Source organism: Heterocephalus glaber, unplaced genomic scaffold, assembly GCF_053883595.1.
Source record: "Heterocephalus glaber isolate CG9 unplaced genomic scaffold, H.glaber_assembly_v1.0 deba00001509, whole genome shotgun sequence".
Taxonomy (NCBI): domain Eukaryota; kingdom Metazoa; phylum Chordata; class Mammalia; order Rodentia; family Bathyergidae; genus Heterocephalus; species Heterocephalus glaber.
The window spans coordinates 1,862,306-1,874,742 of NW_028258325.1; the positions used below are offsets into that span (position 1 = coordinate 1,862,306).

The window sequence follows — 12,437 nt, forward strand, 5'->3', positions numbered from 1 at the left end:
GCTGGGTCTGCTTGCTGGTTCCACAGAGCGCCCTGCTCCTCTGCAGGTGCTTATTCTGAGGAACCACGGGCTCGTGTCTGTCGGAGAGAGCGTGGAGGAGGCCTTCTACTACATCCATAACCTGGTGGTGGCCTGCGAGATCCAGGTAGGCGATGGCTGCCCTCTTTGGTCTGCAGTTGGTGTAGCTCTCTCGAGTTCTATAGATCCTTGACGGTTGTCTGGCAGGAGTGAGCTGTTGCATAGTCTGCCAGAGAGGAGCTCATGAGTTTGGGCTCAGCCAGGACAAGTGCCATTTTACTGACTTAAGTCACAGAGATTGCTGGGCTTTTCATTTGTAATTTTTTCTTTTTCAAATAATGTAAGTGATTAGCATTCGTAGAGTACTGGTGTGCACCAGGCCTCATATCAAGTGCCTTACTTTGTTTGACCCTCACATTCCTTCTGGAAAAGCAGGAACAGAGGTAGACTCGCCCTGTGTCCGCTGTGATGCCCCCGTGCTGGTCTGCTTGGCCCCAGGCTCCTGCTCTGCCCTGATCCTAGCTTATGTCTGTGGGCCCATGAGGTCCCAAGACCTTGGGGTCCAGAAGGCTGCTTTGTTTTCCCATTCACTACCAAGTATTAGTGCCCCATATTTTTGCCATGCTAAGGAAAAACTTCTGAAAATGACCTTATGGTCGGTGCTCTCACCATCCACCCTCCGTGTTAGTCCCACACGTAGGGGCTTGCTCTCTGTTGAAACCTACATTTCTGTCCAAGTGTCCCCCGGTCATCTGATCTCTTGGTCTCTGTTTGGAACTCAAGCCATCGTGTTTGCTTGTTTTGGAAAAGGTTCGAACTTTGGCCAGCTCAGGAGGACCAGACAACTTAGTTCTGCTGGACCCTGGGAAATACAAAGCCAAATCCCGTTCCCCGGGACCCCCAGTGGAGGAAGGCAGCGGGTCACCTCCCAAATGGCAGATTGGGGAGCAGGAATTTGAAGCCCTCATGCGGATGCTGGATAATCTGGTAAGAATGGTGCTCTAGCCGGTGACAAAGCTTTCATTGTAAAGACACAGATGTCGGTGCCATTACCACAAGTGAAATGGCCATCTTCATGCTTTTCTGAATGATTTCACCCTCAAAAATTATGAAAGCTGGGGATTTAGCTCAGTGGATCCGCCACCTGTCATGCAAGCGCAAGGTCCCAAGTTTGATCCCTGTTACAAAAAAAACAACAAAAAAATTATCATGAAGCATGTTTTAAAAAATTTAGTATGGGTGTGCAGTATATAATGATTACGTTCATCATGGGACATGGGTACATGTAAAGGTTTTTTAACTGCTAGGCTAAATCATGATAAAATACAGAGGTCAAGGTTTTTCACATTATCCTGTTTTTTCAAGATGACGTGACGTTTGGGCTCAGTGGGGACAGGAGCACAGAGCATACTCCGCAGTGGCTGCTGGGTAGCCAGCAGGCAATGCAGCACTGACCTCCCACAAGCCAGCCACGAGGGGCTTTCTCAAGCAGCCAGATGTGGGTCTGTTTTGCTGCTTGGTTCTGCCTTCATGTCCCAGCCATCTGTCTGCTCCAGGGCAAGTGCATAGTGCTGCGCAGGCCTGGCTGGAAGTGGTCTGCATTAGAGGTTGGAGCGAGGGATTTTGTCCCTTTGCAAAGATTAGGGAGAAAGCTTTCTGTAGAAGGTGGCCCTTGGAAATGACCCCAAGGGACAGGCAGGAGCCTGATAGGCTGAGTGAAGAGAAGGAATGCATCTGTGCAGACACAGCCCGGGGGGATAGGAGTGTTGGTGCAAGGGAGCTTTCAGGTCTCTCTTGGAAGTTGCCAGCTCCTGCACATAGTCACTTCCCTGGGTCCTGATTGGAGCACTGTCTGGAAGTCACGGCCCACATGCAGTATGAGATGAGCTGCCCTGCAGCGGGGTCCATCTTATGCCAGGGACAGGACACAGGGCCTGCCTTAGGGATTCATGGCCCATAGGGGAAGTGGACAGGCCTCAGGTACAGCCCTGTCCGTGTGATCTGTTCAGTGACTGCAGTGGTCTATCTGTGAGCTCCAGAGGCGGGGGTGGGAGCCTGATGCCGGCACTGCTCAAGGGAAGCAGGGAGAGGAGCAGAAGCTAACAGGGAGACAGAAGAAGCAGTAGCAGTGCAGTGGTGGCCAAGGAGGTATCACTTCAGCAAAGTCACCCCAAGGCAAGGGGTGCTGAGCTGGCCCAGCCGCACAGCCCCTCCCTTCCCCTTAGTACTTTGACACCTCCCCTCTTTTCTACCCCGAAGTCAGTCGTGTGAGGAAGGGGGAGAAGATGAGAATCAAGAAGAGCACCCTGCATATATCGTCTAGGAGCTGGATGGAGGAAGTCGAAACGAGGCAATAACTCTGCTCTAAAGGGAGAGGAAGGTGCACGGTGGAGGAGCAATAAGGGAAACTTTCCTCACCAAGAGTGCATGTATCAGTGTCTCTAATCTGCAGATGATCAAAGGTGACTTCTAATATGAGAGCTCTGTGCAGCCTGATAGGCATGAACTGGACATTCATGGACCCTAGCCGGGTTTTAGTTAGCATCTGATCAGCCGCATCTATTGTTTGCTGATAATTGGGTTAGGTGGAGAATAGGTGAGATTCCACACTAAGAAACACTTCCTCTTTAACATGTACACCTACAGGGAATGCTAAATTGGCTCCCAAAACAAGATATAACTTCAGTTTCTCCAAGGAGGAACAAGTGCACACACGTTACACATGTATGTAGTGTGTACATGCATGTGTGTTGGTTGCTGGGTACTGAACCCAGGGCCTTGTGCATGCTCAAGCACACATTCTACTACTGAGCCACCCCTCCCCATGTCTGTAGCTAGAAGCCTGATCGGGTTTTAGTGTTTTTAACACTGCCTCTCTCCTTGGTGTGGTGGCGTCTAGAGGGAAGCTCTAGAAGGGTCAGGTGATGTCCAGGCCGGGGCTGTGTCCTCCAGTCCCAGGGCAGACTCAGAGCCTGGGCTCCAGAGAGTGGAGAGCTGAGGAGGTATGAGCGGTGTTTCTGGAGACCGTCTGTTTATGGCTGAGTCATTCTCTTTTATTAGCCCTCAACAAAGCACACTCACAGTGGAAAATTCCCAATAACGACACTTTCCTGTCTTTCTGAGGAAAGTTTTGGAAACAAAATAAAAAATGGCCCCCTAGTGATTATTAACCCTTTTTTGTGTGTGTATTAAAGGAGGGGACCCCCCCCCCCAAAGAGGAGTAGAATCCAGAAGGAAGAAAAAGAGAATCAATCTTTCCCTCCCTCCCTCTCTTCTTTTCTATTTCTTTTTTCCTTCTTCTGGTGGGGTGTTTCTGAGAGAGGCTCATGTTGCCCAGGCTGGCTGGCCTCGAGCACCTGGACATAGGTAGTCCTACCTCAGTCTTCATAGGAGCTTGGCTCCAGGGTTGCCCCACGTTGCTGGGGGCAGTGCTGCAGACTCCTGGCCACAGGGTGCAGCCTCCGAGTGACTGTGCGTGTCCCTGTGGCCCCGTGTTTCCCTTGGAGCCCAGGTCCCCTTGTCATGCTGTGCAGTGCTGTGAGCAGCCGCAAAGTGTGTGTCTCTTGGGTCATTTGACCAGCACTTGCCTGGAAGCCACTCTGTCACTGCTGTGTGCTACCCACTTGTTACTTGCTGGTTTCTGTGGGGCAGGAGTCCAGGCGAAGCCGAAAAAGCTCAGGGAGGCACAGAGCTGCAGGTAGGTGTGGGCTGTGGTGGCTGCTTCCTCATCAGAAGGCTCCACTGCCGGAGCATTGGTTCTTGAGGACCCAGCTCTCCACAGGGCAGTGTGGGAGGGCGCTTGCTTCAGAGTTGCAAGACAGTGCTTGGCTTTGGAGTAGTATAGCCCTTTGCCACCTGCAAGTTCTGCTGGTTAGAAGCATCAGAGGTGGCTTCTGGATTTGCTCTGTCAGGAGAGCTGCAGCTGTGCACTTTAGCATTTGTCAGAGCTTCTTTTCTGAGTGGCACAGGGGCGCACACCCGTGACCCCAGCACTTCAGGAGACTGAGGCTGGCATTACAAGTTCTAGGCCTACCTGAGCACCCTGACAATTTAGCAAGATCTTGTCTCCAAAATTTAAAAAAAAAAAAGCCTGGGCTGTAGCCCAAGTTGGATTCCTATACTGCGCACACCCTGTCTTCCGGCGCTTCTGTTGGCCACGTGCTCAGGCGTGGCATCGTGAGGCTTCTTCTACGTGTTGCACTTTGCAGTCTTCCAAAGGGAACCCCGTTGATGAGCTGGCCTTCTGACCGCCCTCCCTGTCTCTGTCTCCAGGGCTACAGAACCGGTTACCCTTATCGATATCCTGCTCTGAGAGAGAGGTCTAAAAAGTACAGCGATGTGGAGGCTCCCGCCAGTGTCACAGGTTGCTCCTTCGCCAGTGATGGCGACTTGGGCACCTGCTCCCCTCTCAGACACAGTCTTCAGAAGCAGCATCGGGAGAAGACAAGGTGGCTGAACTCTGGCCGGGCCGATGAAGCTTCTGAGGAAGGGCAGAACGGAAGCAGCCCCAAGTCGAAGACTAAGGTGTGGACGAACATTACACACGATCACGTGAAACCCTTGCTGCAGTCTCTCTCGTCCGGTGTCTGCGTGCCAAGCTGTATTACCAACTGCTTGGTCTGTGCCTACTTACTGTTCATAGTTAGATGACGTAGAGCGAGTCGGGCAGCTGGGGCTTCAGAGGCTTTGGGACCCAGCCCGCTGGCTGGATCTGCCAGCCTTGTCTTACTAACTCGCTTTTCTCTAAGTCCAAGTCTACTTCGTGCCTTAGCCGAAATCTAAGTAATGCTCTCCACGTGAAACTGCTTAAGATGTAAGACCCTTCTGCTCACTCCCCGTAGCCTGTCTACGCACTGGCAGAGCACTCAGAACTCACACGCCTTAACCCAAAAATAGAGCACTCGGTACTGAGTCTGAGAACTCAGTGTTTCATGATCACACAGCTCACTCAGTCACAGGTCTGAGGCCCGAGTGTTGCCAGCTCCAGGGGCTCCGCTCTTCTCTTTGGTCGCTAGTGTTGTCTTAAGCAGTTTTCCCTCTCCGTGCCCCAGCCCGCTCTCCACCAGCCCTGTCTTCTCTCGATGTTGCTTCTTGCCCCTGTCCCAAAGCCTCCGAACGCTCAGCCAGCTGCCCTCTGCATGGACTGTTGCATGTGAGTAGATGGCTGTGGAGGCGAGTCTTCGGCTCCCCTGGGTGCGGCATGACCCAAGTGCAGTGGAGGCCATCCGCAGGCACCACCACGGCGCTGCCGGGCACCAGTGCCTGCCCCACAGGGCGCCATGGCCCACAGAGGACAGGTCTCCACAGTCCCACAGGCGAGGCCCGTCCCGCAGCCCAGGGCCCTACGGGTGCTCAGCAGCCCAGTGTTCTCAAGCAGTGGCCAAGCAGACAGCGAGCTTTTGTTACAGTGCCTTTATTTTATAGACTTTAAAAAGAGAAGCAAAAGGCTTGTTTCCCCCAGGTGGCTCTGGTGCTTCCCGGTGGGCAGTTGTGAGAAGCCCTTGTGCCCCTGTGCAGCTCACATGGGCATGCGTGGGACCCTGCGGGCTGGGACTCAGAGCGAGGGGGGTGGCTGTTCTCCCGCCTCCCACTCTCCCTCTTTTCTTTTGTTTTACCTGTGGAGAGGAGCAGACAAACCCCTGTCCAGTGCTCTGCACCTTGCCCAGTGCGTCTTTCTGGGCCCGCAGTGCAGGGCTGAGCCCTGTGACTTAGCCTGCAGAGGCCCAGCCACTCTAGGCATGTGGGTCTGTGTGCCCCAAGGGGCTTTGCTCAGCTTCTCGGTCTGCCTCTCCCTGTCTGCAGTCACTCAGGTCCCCGCACAGTGCGCCCAGGTTGGTATATTTTAATTTCTACAATTCTTGTTAGTTTTTAAAATGTGTTCCTACTTCTGAGGTGGCTGTTCTCATGTCTGACCAAAAGTTATTTGTAATAAGGCTGGAGTTGTTTTTCTGAGAAGATGGCCATCAGTGAGTACCTGCAGCTCCATGCCCATTCCTCACTCCCTCAGCGGCTCAGCATCTGACTGTTGCGTTGCTTCCTTGAAAGTCACATGATTGATGACTCTGCTGCCTCTTGGAGGTGTTCTGAAATGTAGAGAACCTTTGCTCTCTACGGTGGCTCGTTTTAATCTTCAGTGCCTACTCATGCCTAAAGATGAGAATTTGACTAAAAATCGCAGATTCGATTGGAGATCCAAAAGCATCCTTCTGTGTGGAAGGCTCGGTGTGCTGAGGATATGCACTGATACCTAAAACAGCCTTTAAGGCCTCATGAGGTGCTTCAGGGGGACCCAGGGTATTTTTGTAACACTGAAAGCATTACGTTGTATAAAATATTCGACATCACCAAACTCTTCGGCCAGCTAGCTACTGTATGGGTGCAAATGCAGTAAGTATTTTGGGTCGAAGCATTATGCAAGCCATGCGTCCTGATCCCCTCGTTTACTTTAATGCGAAACTTCGGTGATGCCCACTCCTGCCCCAGTCCCACTTCCCTACCCCGGGCAGTAGCATCACATTGCTTCTCATGATCCTGTCATCTCACGCTTCCAGTTGGCTTTGATGTGGGTGACTCTCAGGGCGGTGAACCAATGGTCTCTGAGGGGCCTCCCCTGGCTGGCCTGAGGGTGACAGGGCTAGGCTCTGTTGTTGGCCCGCATTGTGCCTTAGATTTCCACCGGGCTGTTGAGATGAGCCTTTGCCATTGGCCATGACTCTGACACCCGTCATTCACTGGTTTTCACGTGGCCACATCCCACTCCCACGGTGACTCTGCTGAGTGACCAAGGACACATGGTCATTGGTTCAGTCCTCTCTGTGATGTTCTGTGCATGACCAGATGTGAGGTCGGTTGGACAAAGTGGATGCTAGGATGTTGCTTATTGTTGTCATAATCCTGACATTTCATCTGTTCTTGAAATTACAGTGGACTAAGGAGGATGGACATAGAACTTCCACCTCTGCTGTCCCTAACCTGTTTATTCCATTGAACACTAACCCAAAGGAGGTCCAGGAGATGAGGAACAAGGTGCGTCCTCTGTCTGTGTGGTGGGGGCAGGGGTGTGGGCTGGGAGGGGTGCTGGCTGCTGTGGGGTTCATGCATGCTGGCTTCTAGCAGAGGAAGCCCTTTCTTCACACTGCTGCTGCTGTTCCACCAGTGTGCAAAGTGTCAGCGCAGACACTTGGACTCCTGACCTGGTACTTGCCCGGTAGCAGGTCTGATCCTAGCGAGAGGAGACAGCTGCTGCCCTGCTTTCAGGGTTCATTTAGAGTTGCGAAGGGATCTCAAGCATTGGATGTGTCAGGACATGAGCTCCATACGTGTTCATGGTGTCCCTGAAGATGGGCATGTAGAGAGTATTTCCCCTGCCAAGTTAGTACAGCTAGGGACTTGTGCCCTGCCAGAGACCCTGCCTGCAGAGCAGGATGGCCGGCACCATCAAGCAGGCAGCCCTGCCACCTGGGCTGGCCAGAGCAGAAGTGCGGTGTGTGACTAGTGTTGGCGTGGCTTCTCTGTATTGTTGATGTGCGTGTCTCCTCCTTCCTTCCTCAGATCCGAGAGCAGAACTTGCAGGACATTAAGACGGCCGGCCCTCAGTCCCAGGTTCTGTGTGGTGTAGTGATGGACAGGAGCCTCGTCCAGGTGAGCGCTCAGAAGGTCTCTGGCAGTAGTGGGTGGTGACTAACCGTCTGCTCCAGAGTTGTTCTTTACTTGGCTGAGCGTGATTTTATGAGGTGAGTACCCTAGGCAACTGGGCATCTTTGTTAAAATCTTCCTGACAGCCCAGCCACATCCCTGGAGTCGGAGATGAGCGGAGCATGCAGCGGGCCGCACCCATCCCCAGCCCTGCTCCTGGTAGTGCATGCATCCCTGCGGGCACACATGCTGCCAGCTTTGGGGCAGGCACGCAGTGTTGCCAGGGTGCCGTGGAAGTGCTAGGAGAGGGGGTTTGTGGACCACCATACTCAACATCTGCAACAAGTGCTGCTTGGGTGGTTGGGTGGGTGGCCCACATTAGCGTGCATTTCTGTAAAGGCCTCCTAGTGGCACAGTGAAGATAATGTGTAAGTAGTTATGGCTGAACCTCACCGTGCCACCGACGCTTTCCAACCTGACTCCGCAGGGTACGCGAATGGTGCTGCATTTTCTGAATTTGGCCAGCTATGGGCCTAATTTTGTGTTCAGCGTCTGCACGCCCTGCTGTCATCGTGCCACATTCACCATTGACCATGTCCTCGCTGCATGCTCTTAGCTGGTTTCATCCTGTGCTCTCAGGTGGTATTTCCAAGGCTGGGGCTGGTGTGCTCTGGTGACTCGGTTTACTGTTGCAGGACGCACCCCTCTCTGACTGTACGGAAACTATCGAAGGGCTCGAGCTTACAGAGCAGACCTTTAGTCCCGCTAAATCTCTCTCTTTTAGAAAGGTACTCACTGCCCTGTCCTTCCCTCCTGTCGGTACTCGGTGCTCCTCCTCCCTGCTCCCCACCCGCCTCCCTCTCAGGTGCTGAGTTTCTCGGGCACCTCACAGGGGCTTGCAGTCATCTATCTGCGAGGGCGTCCAGAGGGGAGAGTCTGTCCATGTTCTCTTTAATTAAAAATGTCTGGTATGAGGTATTTGTAGGTGTCAGCGTTTGAAGTTGTTGCTGAGAAGTGGCTGGTCTGCAGGATGTGGTGCTCCTCCCAGGTTCTGTGTGTGGCTGGCTAGTGCGTGCCTTGGGCTGCAGTTTGCTCTGTGAGAGGCCGAGTGCAGGTGGGCGTCTCTGGGCTCTGCCAGCAGTCTCGGCTCCTGCATGACATCTCCCTCCTTGGTCATCTGTGACCCTAGCAGTTGGAGTCTATGTCATTGAAAGATGTTATTTCAGAGGAATGAGATATAAGACAGTGTCACCCTTCACTGATAAAAATGCATTTATTAAAAATGACCTGAGCTGGAAAATAAGAACCAAGAGACTCATATAATGGTACAAGATCCCAATGATGAATGTAACTGTACTTTATACCTAAAATGTACCAATAAAGTTAATGGGGAAAAAAAAAAAATGAACTGAGCTGGAAAAGGTGGTGCACACCTGTATTCCCAGCTATTCTGGAGGGTAAGGCAGGAGGATCGTAAGTTGGAGGCCAGCCTGGGAAACTTAGGCCCTGTCTAAAACCAAAACATAAAAGGACGTGGGTGCAGCCCAGTGGTGAAACGCGTGCCTGGCACACACAAGGCCTGGAGCCCATCCCCATTCCGAGACAAGTGAAGAAAGCCCACAGATAGTTTCTTTGAGATTGCAGGGGAGAGGACTGGTGAACTTTTTCAAGCCCAGGTTGTAGCTGCTTGGTGTGCATGCACACATAGTGTGTCCAGTAGGTGGAACCTGGTGTGACCGCCCACTCTGGGGACAGGTGTGTGCAGGACTTGGTGCCAGGGCAGGTTGCTTCTGACTGCATAGTGTGGAGTTGTTGGTGTGTGCCGTGTGTCCATGGGATGCTTCAGGGGTGCTGCTTCCACTCTGAATGCCTTCAGTGAGACCGAAGACCACTCTTGTGGTGGAATTGCTAGCTAGGAGTAGGTCTGTACCGGGAGTCTGTATTCCTGCTTAGAATGTTAATGTGCATATTTATGTATTAATTCAATGGGTCCCTTTTCTTCTGGCCCTTAGAAGGTTCTTCCCAGTATCATTCTTGGAGCAGCTTCTCCAGAAAGGCAGGAAGATGTACACTGTCCTGTCCACGTGTCGTCGGTGTTGGTGCCTGGTGTGCCTGCTGTGGTTTTCCTGGTCACTGCCACCTTGAGTTTGTGGGTGTGTGGTCATGAGCCCAGGTGCTGTGTGTGTGTCACAGAGGACTCTTCAGCACTGCAGTGCATTTGGTGGCTTTTGTCTGTGGCCACGTGGAAAGTGGCCGACCAGCTGTGTCACAGAATGCGTTTTGGGCTGGTTCCTCATCCAGTTACAGCCTGGTTTGCTCTGGCCCAGAGGTGTTCAGATGTGGGTGTGTCAGTCCCCCTGGTGTTTCAGGAGTAGACACAGGGTTCCCCCAATCTGTGCGGATGTTTTCTGTGCCTATCCCCGGAGAACACACGCCACGCTGGCCCCAGGTGAAGAGATGTGGATGTCCTAGACCTAATTATTTCATTCATAGTGCTGGGGATGAGACCCCAGACTGGTGTGTGCTAGCAAGTGCTCTCCCGCTAAGCCCCACCCCTAGTTTGTCTATAAGTCTAATGCTAGCTTTTGTGCTTGTTACCTCTCTGTTTCTGAGTTCACATTTGCATTTTGATCTGTTCTGTCTTGACTACTCATATTTCATTTTTGTGGTGAGAATGTGCTTTGGTTTCATAGATGGCCTTACTGGGGCTGTTATTTTGTTACTCACCACTTCCTTTTGGTGAGCCTCAAAATGCAGGCAGCCTTGACCCTTGTGGAACATGGTGCTGCTCTCTGACAGCCAGGGTTTCCCCTTGAGCCAGGGAGAGGATGGTGTCCTGAGCCCCCTCCCAGTGAGGCAGACGTGCAGGTTCCTGCTTCGGCCTGAGAGCCTGGTAAGGCTGGGCTGTGTGAAGGGATCCTCTTGGCCTGCGGTTTCTCCCTCACTGCGGTGGCCATTTACACGGCACAGGGTGACCTTCCCATAGAAAGGGCAGAGGGAACAGTGTGCCCACGTGAAAACTCTCTTCACCTGGGCTCTCACGCAGCCAGACACCAGCCCTGAGAGAACTGTGGCTGCCACTGGCTCTTATTGCATATGGGTGGTGTGGTCAGAGAGAAGCAAGGACGCTGGGGTCCGAGTGCCCATCGCCGTGGCTGTAGCCCTCATGCCGTGTGGGAGAAGTGCACTGAGGCAGTGGTCCTGGCTCTCAGGCTTTCTGACCTTGTGAGGAGCAGCCAGGCTGTGTGTGGCCCTAAGACCAGGATTATCATTCAAATGTGAGTCGGTCTCCTCCTCAGAAGGGCTCCTCCTCCTCCTCCTCCACTCAGGACTGAACCAAGGGCCTTTGCACTGAGCTGCATCTTCAGCCTTTTTTTGGGGGGAGTACCGGGGATCAAACTCAGGACCTTGCGCTTGTGAGGCAGGCACCGGAACCACTGAGCTAAATCCCTGGCCCACTTCGGCCTTTTTTTGTTTTCATTTTGAGACAAGGTCTCAGTAAGTTACCACCCACACTGCCTCAGTCAGGACAGAAGTAAGTATTGGGTGTCTGTGCTGCTTGAAGTCCTTGGTAGGCGACCGAGAGGGAAGACACCATCCAGAGCCGCCCCTGCTGGAGGGACCGGCCACCTGCCATCCTGCTTTCCCAGCAGGCCTGCCCCTTCCCTCCCTGTGGTCCATATCTGCTCACAGCTGGCCCAATAGCAGCTTGGCCCTTGCCAGCAGAGGGACCTAGTGTGGTTCTTGTTGAACTGTCTCACCATGCAGGCTCTGCTTGCCCTCTGGGATATCAAGATGGAAACAAGCCAGATGTGGTAAGCATGCCAGTGCTCCCAGCTATGTGGGAGGATCGAAGGTTCAAGGCCAGTGAGGGCAATTTAGCAAATCAGACCTTGTCTCAAAAGTTTTAAAGAGCTGAGCGCTTAATGGTAGAGACCTGCCCAGCCTGTGTGTGGCCTGGGTTCCATTCCCAGCACCACAAAAAACAAATCAACGCAAAACAAACTTTGAACAAGGGCTCTCATGGCCCAGTGACAGGAGATTGGTGACATTTTAGTCCTTTACTAATTTTGGACATTTGACTTAAATGAGTTTAGGCCTCTCAAGCCTCCTGTCACCTTGCCAGTGACAGCAGGATACAGGCCATTGACAGAATGCCGTCGCTTGAAGGGATTTTGGCATTCAGGAGCCCAGTAGACTCCTCTTGCTAGCCGTAAACCCAGGTGCCGCTGGTCCGTGCCGCTGGTCCGAGATTCACAGTGCTATCTCTCTGTGGTGGGGCTGCTCCTAAATGACAGGCACCCTCAGGTCAGGCGAGTTGGAGAGGGTGTCTCCTGGCTAGGAGTCCCCAGGCATTCAGCTGTCCCGCAGGCCCCTCCCCCGCCCCTTCTTCTGGCCTCTGTGTTGCTGGCCAGGAGCGGAGCTCTGTAGACCCCTGCCCAGTGTCCTCCACAGTGAGCGCCCAGCCCGAGAGAGCAGTGGCAGTGTGGGTTCGCCCCAGGCGCGTGGGGGCCTCCTCCCTCAGAGGCCCGCCCTAGAGTCTGGCCTGGCGTCTCAGTGGTCGCCGGCCTGTGTGTGTGTGAGGCTGTGAACCCGATCACCCAGCCCCCTTCCTTCCTCCAGCCCAGAAGGCTGAGCTGTGGGCAAGAGCTGCCCTGGGACAGGGCACGGCCGCCTCTGTGGCCGCCTGGTGGTGCCCTGTGCTGCTCCTTGTGTCCCTTTGTGGTTGTAGCCTAGGAGCCCCTTTGGTGCGTTGCTTTGCTTGCTTGCTTTTTTTTTCCTTT

At 53.3% G+C, this 12,437-nt stretch overlaps 1 protein-coding gene across 31 annotated transcripts in view; it reads left to right on the top strand.

The window, feature by feature from the left end:
- Add1 (adducin 1) overlaps positions 1-12,437 on the top strand; it is a 73,453-nt gene that overhangs the window by 55,186 nt on the left and 5,830 nt on the right. For 12 of the 31 annotated variants that reach the window (XM_021260371.2, XM_021260378.2, XM_021260377.2 and 9 more), the window contains 6 exons: positions 47-145; positions 829-1,005; positions 4,291-4,635; positions 6,943-7,044; positions 7,570-7,659; positions 8,349-8,441. In XM_021260371.2, the coding sequence (XP_021116030.1) occupies positions 47-145; positions 829-1,005; positions 4,291-4,635; positions 6,943-7,044; positions 7,570-7,659; positions 8,349-8,441 (906 nt within the window). The remainder of the gene's footprint in view (positions 1-46; positions 146-828; positions 1,006-4,290; positions 4,636-6,942; positions 7,045-7,569; positions 7,660-8,348; positions 8,442-12,437) is intronic. The other 19 variants (XM_087187798.1, XM_087187800.1, XM_004847376.4 and 16 more) reach the window with 3 other exon arrangements.